The sequence below is a fragment of the Coturnix japonica genome, chromosome 3 (genome assembly GCF_054131305.1).
Source record: "Coturnix japonica strain WE chromosome 3, WE-NBRP24, whole genome shotgun sequence".
Classification (NCBI taxonomy): domain Eukaryota; kingdom Metazoa; phylum Chordata; class Aves; order Galliformes; family Phasianidae; genus Coturnix; species Coturnix japonica.
In genome coordinates this window covers 52,934,616-52,949,580 of record NC_140665.1, presented here as the reverse complement: position 1 = coordinate 52,949,580, position 14,965 = coordinate 52,934,616, and the positions used below count along the sequence as shown (strand labels likewise).

General features: G+C 37.4%; 1 protein-coding gene across 3 annotated transcripts in view; it reads left to right on the top strand.

The window, feature by feature from the left end:
• The first annotated feature begins 2,233 nt into the window (after positions 1-2,233).
• Positions 2,234-14,965, top strand: part of PDE7B (phosphodiesterase 7B) — a 150,742-nt gene continuing 138,010 nt past the window's right edge. The window contains exons 1-2 of one of the 3 annotated variants that reach the window (XM_032443634.2): positions 2,234-2,372; positions 2,598-2,712. In XM_032443634.2, coding sequence (XP_032299525.2) covers positions 2,692-2,712 — 21 coding nt within the window. In that variant the 5' untranslated portion in view covers positions 2,234-2,372; positions 2,598-2,691. Of the gene's footprint in view, positions 2,393-2,525; positions 2,713-14,965 lie in introns of those variants that run through there. The other 2 variants (XM_032443635.2, XM_085543580.1) reach the window with 2 other exon arrangements.

Here is a 14,965-nt window from a genome sequence, read left to right as displayed (position 1 = left end):
ATATTAATTAGATCAACACTAAACTAGAGAAAATGAAGGGAGGAAAAATGGGATTGAATAGATATTCATAAATCCCCTTGTGCCTATATTCCAAAGTAGTACCTATAATAAAACTGCTTGTGAATGATGTTTGCCTAACCCTACTTTTAAAAATAGCTCGTAATAGGACACTCTGGACTATCACTGCCAACCTATTTCAGTATTTTGCTCTCCTACCTTTAGTTCCCTCACGTCCAATAACTTACCTTTGCTGCAAATTACTTGTTCTAACCACAGTGAATGTGGAGAAAATGTATTTCTCTCCTCATTGCCAGTTACCTACTTTTGTACAGAGCCAGAACACGTCTGGACAGAGGACCCTGATTGTCTGTAATGTCACATTCCTAATATGAGTCCTCAGAGAGTGTAGAAACTCTCCTAAAAAATGCCCAACAGAGTTTGAGACAAGTCACAGTTATATAAATGTTATGAAGCCTCTAAAAGATTTTAAAGGCCAAATAATGTGTCCAGTATAAGGAATTAACTGGAGTCGTGTTTAGGTTTGGAGTTTTGCTCTGTTATTTTTTTATTTTAAATAAATGTATACTTTAGACAGTTCATAATTGTTAACAACACTCCTTTTTTTTGGACCTGTTTAGTTTTTAGTTGAGGTAGAGTTGACTTTCCATCATGCTAGTTGGTATGATTCTGTGTTTTGGAGCAAAATGTTGATAATGCACCAGGTGAAACCAGGACAGAACTAAACAATATCAGATCATTCAGATCTGATCATTCTCATTGGAATCATTCCACTTAGCTATATAGTTTTCAGCTGATGTTCCCTAAACTGGTATCTGAAGAGGATTCCCTAATGTGGAGTGCTTGGCCATGCACTTACCAATGCTGAGTGAAGATGAATGTGATAATTTTCTTTGTATTAGAGATAATACTCCTATTTATATGTTCCAGATTGCTTCATACAGTTTTCTAAGCACAGTCAGATGAAGCTAATGAGCTCTAATTGATTTTGTAAATCACTAACTTACTTAACATATTTTTAACATGTTATTCTAGCATTTACAGCACCACAACCCTTTGTATTTCTTGCTGAAGATGGTTATGTTAGCAGTGACAGAATTCTCTGTGAAGAAAAAAAAAAATAATTAATCATTAAATATTTTGGCCTTTCCAGAACATTGTGTGATAGCATCAATTGATTGTCATGGGTTTATTCTCCTGGAGAAGCTCTCACTACTCTTTTTTTTTTCCACCTGTTCTGTGGGTCACTGAGAGTTATCAGCCTGTCCACTTTCAAAAGCAGTTATACGAATTTTAAAATTAATTGTTAGACTGTTAGGAGTTGTTAGGAGAGAGCCGTGAATAGTAAACCAATCTCTTTGCAAGGAATCCCTGGAAGAGCAAATCAATACAATTAAAATGATGAAGACAGTTAAACAGTTATTGTTACCAGCTGACCTCCTATCAGCTGTCTTGTGCTGGTGTGGCCCCTCTTTGCCAGTGCTAATTGACCTTGACATATGCTACTTGTTTTTTCCTTCTGCTACAGCTGCATAGCATCCCTTCTGCCAATGATGTAGCAACATAAGAAGTCAGCCTCTTGCCTTCTGACATAGACTTTGGTATGAAATAAAACCCTCATGGCAGAACTGTAAGGAGAATACAGCTGGGCTCCGACTAGCTGATGGAATGGATGTTTGCCCAGAGCAGCAGATCTTAAGCAGACCATAATGTAATAATGAAAGGAGTTTGCTAATTTGCAATATAGCTTGTGCTGACTGATAAAGAGATGTATACAGTAGCTCGGTCTTATCTCTTTTGCCAGGTTTACACTGGTGTAGCAGCACTGAATTCAGAGAAGCAGTTCCTGATTTCCTTCAGGGAAAGGGCAGAATCAGGTCTGATTTTGTTCCACAACTCCAACAGATAACAGCTCTCCCTGGGAAATATCTTAGGAATATTTAAGGATTCTACGCTATATATGTGCATATTTATAGCTATCTCCATGTTGTGTGGATATTTTGGATCTTTCTGGTACCTCTCATTATAAAGTATTTCTAAGCTAAATCCAGGACAGACAAATTATGCCTCTGGCTTCTTTTAGTAAGGTAGCCTGCTTAAATCACTGCCACATTCTTCCCATAGTAGTCGCTTAAAATTAATAGCACATGCAGAGGAAAGACTAAACCCTTTGACGTCACTCCTGAAATGAGGAAACATAAACAGAAAAGGCTTCACTCCAGCGAGCTGACAGTGCCGAAGCGGATTGGTCTGCTTTCCCTTGCCTGTGGCAGTTGACAGCACCTCCCAGCCGTGCACGGCCTTCTGCTTGCTAACACAGACAGGCTGACTGCAGCAAGCTCAGCTCTACCCCAGTCCGTACACTGGCAGAAAAGTGCACTCTCTTTCTGCTTTTATTTTTTTTATTTTATTTTTATTTTTATTTTTTTTTTTGCTTCTTAAGGTGGTTTATTGGCTGGGTTGGGGGTCTTGGGGAGGTTCTTTTCCTTTTCCTTTTTTTTTTTTCCTTTTTTTTTTTTTTTTTTTTTTCCGTGTTTGTTGCTGCTGTTATTTACTTGTATTCCTAATCCTGGATGCAGTTACTGGATTCTGCAGTACAAGTCTTCATGAACAAGCTGCACCGCTTAGAGATTTCACAGCATTCAAAGGTCACAGAACTGCCACTATGGTTAAATGTCTTGTTTAATGGTTGAGGTATGTACAGCAAATCTAAAAGAGCCAGCATGATGATTTCTAAAGGGGAACTAAAACTGTGAGAGGGAGAGGGAGATAATACTATTATTTATTGGGAAAGATTTTTGCTGATGATAGTTACTACAGCAACAAGATTTTGAATTTCCTCCCTTTTTATTCAAACTGGATGAGAATTCTAACTTATGTTGGTTTAACACTGTGATGGCAGAAGAAGATTGCAGAAATAATCTGTTACTGTAGCCCTTTCTGATCTGCTGAGGGAAGCGTGATTGCTTTGTGATTGCATTTTCTGACCGCTCTATGACAGGAGAGGATACCTGGGACTCTGTTGGCTTAGATGAAGGGAAGAGAAAACAAACTCATTTGTATCCCGGGGTTTACAGGGGGGGTTGTGGGTTCGTCAGAGAGTTAGAGCAGAGAAAGGAGTTGGAAATAAACAGATTGAGTAGAAGAGATTATCAGCTTCGTTTTTAGGAATATATCTACCTTATTTGTTTATATTTTTTTAAGCTGCTTTACTTTGTTGGAGTTCGTAAGTTTGAAATTAAGAAGCCCGTGCTTTGATGATGAGAAGATCCTCAATATGAAGGGAAAGAGCTGATAATCTTATATTCATGCCAGTTTTCAGATAGCTTTTGCTACTCACCCTGAGAAAAGTGGAAATTAATTGGAAGTTGAAGTAATGCAGCCTGATGCCAGTTTAAGAGCATATAGGCTCAATTCATATTTGAGCTAGTGATCTGCCTTGAATGAGTATTGCAGCAGCACAGTGGCCAGTGTGTGCTGCAGGAAGCGAAAGCAACTGCTAGTATAAAACTAACATTGTTTTCAGGAGCGTGATTCTAACATACAAGAGGAGGAGCCACTTGTCAGAGCTTGTGTGTATATGGTCTTAAAAATAATTCCTTTGTTAACTGGATTAAAATACAGGTATGCTCAGTGACTAGCAGTATTCGCAGTTTCCCAATCTGTGAAACAAAACAGCTCTCTTCGAGATGTTACTGTAGATATAAACCTTCTAGAATTTGAAAATCTTTTAGTTTAACTTTCAAATTTATACCTGATGAAACTACCTATATGACAAGGAAGAGAACATGAGCACACCTACCTTGTGCAATGTACCTGAAAGGGTTACAAAAATTAACCATACTAGGCTCAAACATGCCTGCTTAAGGACTGCAAAAATATTAGCTCTGAAATGCAGAGGATGTGATATGTGCTGTGAATGGACAATTGCTATTCTGCAGTGCCTAGTGGGAAAACAAGGACTTTGTGTATTGCAAATGCATAACTGCAGCTCCTCCATTTCCTCTGCTGTGTCTTTACTGATGGCTACAGAAACAAAGAGGCTTGTCACAGATAGACTCTTCAGTGCCACATCTGTTCTGAGGTACTTAAGGATGATTTTTTTTTTATGTCATGCAACAACCTCAAGTCCAGCTCTGATGGTTGAGCTATTATTCTGTAATCCCTGTGCCATTCTGTCCTCCACAGCCCTCCCCAAAATCTTAAGGGAGTTGCCAGCTGTTTTAAAAACTAAAGCACTACTTCTTTAGGCCTAAGTTTAGAAAGATTAATGTAGTAATTGTTCAATGATCCATTAGTAAATGTGACCAAGGGAAGCCTCAATCTAGAGGGGTTACAATCTGTTCTGCAAGGAACAACCTTATAGCTACATGAAAATAACCATATTTACAAATAGCAGTCTGGAAGACATTGGTTTATACTTTTTTGTAGAGTTCAATTACTCACTTTTTAGATAAACAAAATCTTCTGAGAGAAGCTTCATTTTTAAGCTCTGAAATCTGTATTTTGTAGCAGCTGCTACTGGTGGTATGAATAGTAAATATGCTAAGTGTACTTCCGTTGAGAAAATGACACTGTGTTTCTACTTTTCTAATGAAAGTTTCTCTGCAGTGCTTTCTCTGAACCTTCTCCAGTCAGCATCAAGAATAAAATACAATATAAGGTTGGCCTCTGCAGAGGATAAGAAGCTTCCTAGCATTTGGAGTCACATTGTGTCAAAAAGAGTGTACTGCAGAAGTTTCCTATAATATAATGGCTGCTCCTTCAGAGGTTATTTCAGTAGAGGGAACGTGCTGTCACCTGTCAAGTGATTCCAACAGGGTAATGCACACTCTAGTGAACTTGATTCACTGCACTGCAGATCACTTTTAAATTGTGAAATCTTTAATTCTGCATCACAGTATATAAATATAGCATGTGACAGCAACTGTTTCATCCCCTTCTTCCCCATTTATGTGCTTTTCCCTCCTGAAGCCCAGCTCTCAACTTGCCCTTACTAGATCCCTAGGTAGGTCATCAAAGCCAGCTTCTTTTGTAGTGTCTTCATTGCAATGATGAATTATGATTGAGACATTCAGTCTTACAAAATTCCTTTTCACTTACCCAGTGGTTCTTCTATCAATAGTGAAGCATCTTTTAAGGACAAACAGCCTAAAAAAATGATATTTTATGATGTATACATGATTTTCTTGTACTTTTTTAGTCTCATCAGGAAGAAAAAAACAAAGCAAAATAAAAAAAAAACAACTTCTCTTGTACTGGTGATTTCCTTTATTTGAGTGGCAAGAAGCAGAAATGCCAACTACTCACCGAGACGTTACTGTCAAAAGACAAATCATAAGAAACGTTTAATACCTAATCTGTCATGGGATCTTGTAAATATGTGGCCAAAAGCTGTAGATGCAATGGGACTAACAGATAAGCAAGTCATTTGGGACAGCCAGGAAGACATCCCATTCAAATAAGCATTCTCAGCAACTTAGTGTTCATTTTTTTTTTCCATTTTAGTGCTTGAAATTCTTACAGCTCACCATGTGTTTGTCACAGGGTGAAAGTGAAAGGGACAGCTGGGGTCTTACCAGCTGCCAGAACAAAATTACGTGTTTTGTAATGAAATGATAGCTCAGTATTCTTCCTCCCACATCCATATTGGGTGGAAGATGGGCCTGTGTATGCTAGGATTATAGCATTCGTTTTTCTTGTTCTTCAGCCAGAAAATAAGCATATTCCTGCAGGGACATCAGTTTTTATACTTCCAGTCAAACACTGGCTCTGCATGTAGTGTGAAAAAGACACTTTTCAGCCAAAAGCTTTGGGATGTGGAACTGATGTTATTTAGAGTTTACACCCTGGGGTCACTGGGACACACTGACTTTTGGTCTCCATAGCCTAGAGCAGTTCAGAAGTTCTAATGCTTTTTATTTACCTGACCAGTCTGAGGTGCATCCATGTAGGCAACAACAGCTGTAAAGCCAGATACTACAAAAGCCCTTATATGCAATTATGCAAGAGAGACTGGTAAAATTAAGGGGAAAAGCAAAGAACGTGTCTTCTGATAGCAGTAGGTATTTGTCAAGTCTGAAGTGCTAGCTTTGTGTATGTACTAGAGAGATGGGTTATATTTGTTCTACTTAAGAAAATTCATTTAATTTACTGGAATTTAAAATGAATATCAATTTCTGAAAAATTATTTAACAAAAGAATTCTTCTGTCATGCTGAAAATTGTTTAGAACCCTTATTAAATCTACTTTTACTACAATTCTAACTACAACAGCAGCATTAGAAAAACAGTATTTGGTCTTTTGAAGTTAGCGTTTCTGTTTTGTTGTATCAGACTGTGTCAGAATCAGATAAGTATTGCTAGGGTTCACAGTGCTCAAAACTGGTCTTCTGTTTTAAGGTCTCCAGTTTTCAAATAGGAAATTAATAAATCAGAGATCAGATCAGATAGAAGAGAGGGCAACTCCAGAAACCAGACTTCAGTAGCAAATTTGTAAGCAAAAATGTTGGTGTAGGGTCAGTTTTCAGAAGGCAACAACTAAATGATTTAAGCACTTCCCTTACACACATTTAATAGTGTGGTATTTGCAATCCAATGATGCTGTAATTTTGAGGTACATTTTTCACTTGTTCTTAGAATGTGAAAAATTAGCTATCATTTTATTATGTTAACAGTGTTAAACTATAGAAATTAAACTGATGTAAGGGCCCTACTGAGTTTGATTTTCTTATTCCTTTTTTTCTCCCAGTGGGAACTGTGAGGATGGATGATAACTCAGTTTAGCTACTTATTTAAGCCACATAGTCTCATGGTGGTATATGATACGCCTCTGCTAGTTTGCTGTCCAGCCAAATAAGAGATCCAGGTTGCCTGGATAGATAAACATAGCTGATGATCTCTCCCTCTTAATAGATGGGTGTGAGCAGTTAGGATTCTCCCAGTCATATAGAGAGACAAATTTGTTATAGTTTATCTAAAGAACTGCATGCAAATAAAAAAGCAAGATTTATTTTTCTTTGCGTATATTATATTAAAAATAAGAAACAAATATTTAGCAGAAGATATCTGCAGAGCTTTCTTTCTGTAGCTGGTAGGTTTATACTAGTTACCCACAAAAATTCCTGGTATGAGAAAACACACCAACTAATCTTTCACTACAGTGTGTGTTAATGTCAGCAGTGTAAGACTTTTTAAAAGCACAGCACAGAATTTCCCATCAAATTAAATTTAGCAAATTGTCATGGAGGCACAAAAACACACTTGTGGGGCGATTGCTGCCAGGACCTGTGTACCGTTCTCTATGTGGTTGTTCAGAGCAGTCTATGACTCTAACCCATCTGGATGTAGCAGAGAGGTTTTGGAAGGGAATATTACCTTCCAAGAATAAAGTGGGAGGTCAGCATGTTTTTGACTAAATGTACAGTAACTAAGAGATGGCTCTGAGGAATGCACATCTTTAAGGGTAAAATCGAGAAACCTCAACTTTAACTAGAGAAATAATGGAAGATTAAATTGAGCTACTGCTACCATGTAATTGCTCATGCCATCTGAAAATCACACATGATTTGTTCTGAAAGAAAGGGTCTATGCTGTCATGTTCTTCTTCCCTTCCTCCCCAGTACCCAGCCTTTCTCCCACAGCTCAGGTTTTGCTGTCTTGTGAAGGCTGGCTGAGCTCTGCAGTTTGGCCATTTTACACTCACCAATGCCAATGCTGCAGCACCCTAGTGCAAGGGCTCATCCTTTGGAAAGAGCCATCAATTCCTAGGTGGTTGCTGTGCTTTAGAAATGAACATCTATTGACATGAAATGCCTTCGTACTTTCCCAGGCAGTCAGCTGTCAGCCAAAGGGTGTAGATATTTTCCACTTTGCATGTTGTGAGCCTATTATAGACTTGGGAGTGCTGCTTAGAGTCTGATAGGGCAGCATCTGCTTAATATTTCTGTAGAGGAGCATCACTTTCCATCAGAAACTGAGGGTGCAGCAGTGCTGTGAGCCTTACCTATGTGTGCAGTTGCACACAGAAATATACTAACTATGGGCAACATCTGACTTCTGGTTTCACCTCTCACGCAGTTTGCCACTTACGCTTGGCCTTAACATTGTGAGAAGGTTAGACAGGAGGACTTGCTGCGTATCAGGCTTCTGGTCTGGATGAGGACTGCTCACATTGAGAGACTCAGGGAGAGATGAATGTGGATGCAGGATGTCTTGTTAGAGATGGGGCCACTTGGCGTACTTCTGACTTTGTGCTGATTTGTTTCAATGCTGGGATATGACGTAGGTTTAATTGACTTATTTATAGGCATTTCTGTTTCACACACTGCTACAATATCTGTCTATTAATAGCAATGTTCAAGTGACATCAAAGCAGCCGTCATAAATTTAATTGGTCATGGTATCTCCATTTTAGTCAGTATTGCCTTCAGAAGACTATAAGACAGCCAGGAAAACAATCATTAGTCATGATTAAGAAAGGAGATCTTGCATACATCAGCAAAGGAGAGGAGGGAGGTTTTCTTCTTCAAGGAGTACAGTGAGTTCATTTTTGTTGCAGTAGAAATGAGGACACAATTACTAATGAGCTCTCTGTCAGTACTCTGAAAATGCCCTTACAAAACTTGATGATATAGAAAATAATGTACTGTAGAAGGAGAATTATTATACTGAAAGTAGTGTATTTTCCATATCCTATTATTGTGTTGGTTTTTGTTTGTTTGTTATTTTGTTTTAACAAGAGAATCGTCTTCAGTTTTTCCAGTGAACTAGAGGACCCAGTTGGAAAGATAAAACTGGAATGTGTTTCTTTACCAAGCAAATTCCTCAGGTGCACAGTTGCTTTGTTTTTGCAGGGCTGCTTTGAAAAAAGCAGAACCAGTGAAAGATAAAAAGAAGACTCCAATTGGATTGGAGTGTGAGAGTGTAAAATGGCATGGTTCCACCAGGATTAATAGGTCTCCATCAATTTATATCTGTGAAAGATCAGACCCACTGAGTATTCAGGACTATAAGCACTCCTCATCACTAGCTAGGTCAAATATTAGGCTTGTTAGCCTTTAGCAGAGCCTGTTTTATACCAGTGCTTTCTACCACTCCTCCAAAGTTGAGGTACTGTCAAGCTGCTTTCAGTGGGCCACAGAAACTGCCATGAATTCTTTTCTTTCCTCCCATCACCTCTTTTCTCTCATTTCTTGTGGAAAAAAAAAGAAAAAAAAGAAAAAAAAGAAAAAAAAGAAAAAAAAAAAGTTTACCAGATTTTATCTGGTCACAATCTCACTCTTAGTTTTTAGCTTATGTACAATCATTTGCGAAAGCATATATATTTGTCATACAGACAGGGCAGATCTCACCCTATGTTCAGTATGGACCATGATCTGGTGCGATGGTACAGCTATGTAAGTAATAATTTAAAGAGCTGATTAACAGTGGGAAAATGGTAATTTTGCTTAGGGACAAAAGTTCACGGCACTGTATCACGAGCTATTTTTCATGTAGCAAGACTGTAACATCCTGTCTCTATGAACCATGAAACTATGGCTGCTGTAATAATATTTACCACCAAAATATATCTCTTTAACAGTATGGTATCAAAAACCAGCACAATATAAATATCTTGACTGAAGTTCATGCTATATATCATCATCAAAGCATGAACCCACTTCAGTTTTTAAATGAAATAACCACATCTAAAAAACTGCACTGTATTTCAGCTTGTCTGGAAAGCAATTTTTGCCTTCTTCCTCAGAAGTAAGTAGACAGTGACCTGTGTTTTGTACTGCTAAGAGGGTAGAGGAGAGAAACGTATAAGTTCCCTTTCTGCTTGTGCTGGCTCCCCAGTGTGGATGGCCACAGCAGTGTTCCTGGGTGCTGGGAACAGATGTGAGTCGCAGCCCACTGCTTCATGCAGAGACATGGCTTGAAAGTGAGGCAATATTGGATTAATATCTGGATTGCAATAGCTGAAGTGACACATGAATCCTGTCTTGAACCAAAAAACCTTCTAATTGGTGTTTTATCTTTTTCACTGGCTTTCATTACAGTAAACTGTTGATTTTTAGAGAAAAGCATGAATGTAATTTGAGGATAAATATCTCACCACTACTAAAGAACTCTGACCTTGTATATGATGACCAAGGGACACAGGGGCTTTTAAAACCCAGTTACTTGACATAGGTGCCTACTGAGAAGAGGTGATCAAAAACCTCGTTCCAATCGTTTGATCTTTTGGAAAAGTCAAAATATGTCTTTATTTTATTGAGCCTGCATTAAAAGCTCTAATGTTCACTGAAGCCTCTAATTTCCTTATCCTTCAGCAATCCTTTTCTCACCTTCCTCCCAATAGGCTTAGTAGTACTTATTTTTTATTTTGAAAATAATTGAAAAATTAGCAGCACTTCATGCTTTATTTGTTTAGTAACTGGCGAGCTTATTTCTTCATGTTAAGATTTCCTCGTTGCGATTACCACTTTTCATCTTTAGAATAAACTTGCTTTAAAAAGAGGCTTGAGCATGCACCACAGAAGTATTCCTTTTCTTCTCATCCTCCCACTACATGCAGCACTTCAGGGCTTCTGCAGCAGAGTAAAGGACTGTGGGATTCTGTTTGCTTTTTATTTTTTGCTTAAACACAGTAGCAAGCATTTATTTTTTAAAAATCCAATCATGACCAATAGGGAGGATTATAAAATTTTAACATGTCAGGTGCTCTTGAGGAGCAGCTTCCCATTCATCTCATCCACCTATCATGCAACTGCAACTCAGTTCCACTGCATTCGGATTTTTAATTAGAATTCATGGTTTAGTGTAAAGATATGCAAAGCATCACTTGCTTAATCCTTATATTTATTTGTTTGTTTATTTATTTATGCTTTCAATAATGTTTACTACTAATGTGAAAGAGCCTGAACTGAATTCTGTTCTTTTCCAAATACTAGTAGAAACTACTTATTATTTCATAAAATGATACAGTAAAAAGCAGTTCATGCAATTCTGCGTTTGCCATTGTAATTTTTTTATTGTAGCTGATGAAAAATAGTTTGCAAATACATGATTCTTTCTCTAGAAAGGTCTCAAAAGCTCTAGATGTTTAAAATGTAGAAAGCAACTGGCATAGAGCTCTCAGTGCTTTGTAGCCGCCCTTTAATTGTCAGCTGCTGACAGTATCTCGACAGTTGACCTTCTTCAACTCCAGTTTTAGGAGAGCTTCAAAAGCCTCCGAGGTACTCAATTTCTAGAGATGTTTTCTGGGAGATAGCATTAAAGGAGAATTTTTTCAGTTTTGACTCTCTTATCCTCATTTTCCATAAGAACACTTGTCTGAAACTTACCTTCTCAACACGCTGATTTATAGGTTTTGGCACAGGAATTAGTGCTGTTTCTCCTTATAGCAGACAGAAAATTAGTCACAATTTGATGTTAGCATCTTATCCATTACCTAAACCATTATAGACTTTTTTAAGTTTAACACAAGCAATTCTAATGGCTTTGAACAAACCATGGAGTTATTGTCCATGTTGCAAATAATGATAAATAGCTTATGAAGACACTGTTGTAAGTCAGCCTCTAACAGACTGGAATCTGACTTCTCATACCATCGAATTCTACAGAGAAGTACCACTTGAGTGCAGCAGAGGGAAAACTTTGTTTTAGCTAATTTGCAATAAAAAGTTAAGTATGAATAACCCTGTAGACATATTTGCTCTACTGCTTCCTACTGGGAGATGAGATTCATAGGTTTGTCTTCAGATTTTACATTCTCCAGATCTTTCTGTAGTATTAACAAATAATCTATACTGCAGAGAGCAATAGGGTAATTCTGAAGTTTAGGATAGATGTAGATTTCAGCAACCAGGTTATCAGGAAAAGAATCATTGAAGAGTCCACCACTAGAAACTTCTGCCAAAAGCAACAGTGGTGGTGTATTTATCTGCTTGTCACTTGAATTGCCCTCATTGCATTTCACAGTCAAGTACCTGCATATCACAGGGTGATTTAGTCCTGTTCCTTTGCATCTTTCCCACAAATCTTAAGTGCTCCTCCTGCAGTCCCCTGCGGCTGGAATAGGAACTCTTAGGAAAGTCATGTAGAAGGTAGAGAAATTCAGTCAGCCTAAACTTCCAATTCTTTTTTTTATTTTACTAGTTTTTTCTTCAGAGTAAAAAGCCAAACTCCAGCAAAGTTGGCTTATCTCATTTCTTAATAATTTCTACATTCTAAACTAAAGAATTTTATTTCTAACCAGTTTGTTTGTTTTTTTAACGGAAATATAAAAGAATTTTTTTTTTTCTGTCATCTGATTCTGGCCTGTTACATCTACACTGTCCCTTTGAACTCTAAGCAGATTGTTACAGGAAAATGATGTATCATCATAAGGCAGACTATAGGGCAGGCATAATGGGAAAGTATTTCCTAGGTTACTGTGAAATTTCAGAAACATTTCTGATTAAGACTGGTAACAGAGTGAAGGGGAGAAAGGCAAGTACAGATATTCTCAGAGACTTAAGATCCCAAATAGAAACATGATACAGTGTTCAGACTCATACCGGATGAAATGCTAACCTTGGAAAAAATTGTATTGAGCTAAGAGATTATTTAAGGCTATTGCTCTATGATGCAAAGCTGTGTGGCAGTGTCAATGTAGTACAAAAGTACTGCATGTAATATATTAGTAAGATTAGTGAGATTCAATCAGGTAAGATATTGTTTCCCACAAGCAGCTCAGCAAACTTGAATGTATTAGGAGTTACCTTCTCTTTAAATGGCTTCCCTAACTGCATATAAATATCTTTTAAGAGTTGGAGATGGAAGTTTTAGTCACTCCCAATTTTAAAGCTGTTAAAGAAATTAATTATTAAGTGTAATTTTTCGGTCTTCTATTCTCTGTGTATGAAAATGCAGAATAACTTAATATTTATATAAGCAGTCTAATTTGACAATATTTTATAATGGAAATTTGGCCATTTATTAAAACAAATAGTTTGTTATGGAAACTTACACTGTATCCAAGGGACATGGTGTTCTTTCTACAAACTGGAGACAGAAATATCTCAAACATTTATTTATTTATTTTATGGTCAAAATTAAGGGTTCACTTCACCTACCTTACACACACAGAACACAAAACACAGCTCCAGGTGAGGTGGAAACGTTGCATACCCTGGGGGTTCACTATAGCAACCAAACCAGCTGTGAGTGTTCCCTTAGTTCTGATAGTAGTGCAGCTTTCTTCAGTCACTTGACCCAGCAAGTCTGCATGGGTCCACGTAACTACAACACTTCATCATCTCTGCCCAAAAAGCCCCTGATCTGCTTGACAAGGCAGTGGCAGGGTGTGTGCAGATAGTGAGTGAAAGGGTGGAGGAGGAAGAAACGGGAAAGGGTGGATACAGAGAAAGATAGGGAAAAATTGCACTATGTCTTATCTTTAACGTCTGTAATAATGCACCTTCCTCTGTCTAATACTGCATAGTAAATTGCTGATGCTGAGTGTACTTCATCTCTATTTCTTCTCAATTTTATTGAGCCTTAATCTTTTGATCTCCAACATTTATACGTTGGCTGCCATGAGAAATAACTAGTCTGTTCAACATCATGGTTATTAGGAGTTTGCATCCAGCTACTTAACAGGATTTCTTCACAATGCTCGACTCCACCACTCTGTTGACGTAAAGTCTCTCTCCACTGTCAGGGTAAGAATTATTTGTATAGGAGACAACTCTGTAAAACTTCAAAATGAGCTAATAAAAACAGGATTATCATATCCCTCTGCAATCCCCCTTTCAACTGCAGAAGATATTGTTTCTTTCAATTATTTCAAGCAAATCATCACATTTTTAAAGAAGAATAAGTGAGAGAACCAGTCATAAGCTATAGACCTACCATCTGCAACACTGAAGAATTTTCATCCTTGAGACCAAAGTGTAAAAGAGAAAAAAGAAATCTGAGAATAATGTAGGAAACATTATGATTATTTTAGAACAAGCAGTGATGAGGACTGTTATTTATCCCCTCTTGGTCATTTTTTAACCTCACTTATTCACCCTGTTTGAATGTCTCATTATGTATAGATATTAGGACCATTAACACATACCTTAAGAATTTATAACTGCAGTTTTCTTTGATATGTGAAAAAAAAAACAACACCATAATGGCAGTACCTGCGAACAGTTCATTTCACAACAACAGTAATATGATTATGTGAGGGTTTTTGTTTTTATTACAGTGGAAAATGGTGATTTAAAATGGTTTGGATTATTTAGTTCTTCAACAATGTATTTTATCATGTGACTGGTTTTACATACCATACAGGAGTGTCTGAATACTGAAGAAGTTCCACAGTCTTTGTAGGTCTTCGTAGTGTCAGCTTATGGCACTAGCAATCAATAACTGCTCAATTATTTTAACTGTTCTAGAAATCCAATAAAATATTTATTCTGTGCTTGTTTTGGAAAGCTGAGACAAAATATTTGTGGATTTGAAATATTTTTATTGCTTTTTAAAAATTTTGTAATAGTACAAAATTTATAATTGTGAATCATTAATGACTTATTTTATTAAATACAATGTTAAGGGAAAATCAGAGGATTTAACAGAAAGTCACAAAATGAAAGAAGATGGGGGAAGATGATAATTACAGAATCACTGAACTGTAGGGTCTGGAAGGGACCTCCAGAGGTCATCAAGTCCAGCCTCCCTGCAAAGCAGTACCCCTACAGCAGGGTGCACAGGTTGGCATCCAGTCAGGTCTTGAATATCTCCAGAGATGGAGAACCCACAAGCTCCCTGGGCAGCCTGTTGAGAACTACATTTTTCCAGTCAAAGCATCATGAAAAAAAAAATGTATAATGTAGGAAACACAGTAGATACAAGCTGAATCCCCTTAGCTTTGTCCTAATGAACCATGTATGAAAGAGGATTGTATATGTTCCATGAAGAAAGTAATATGA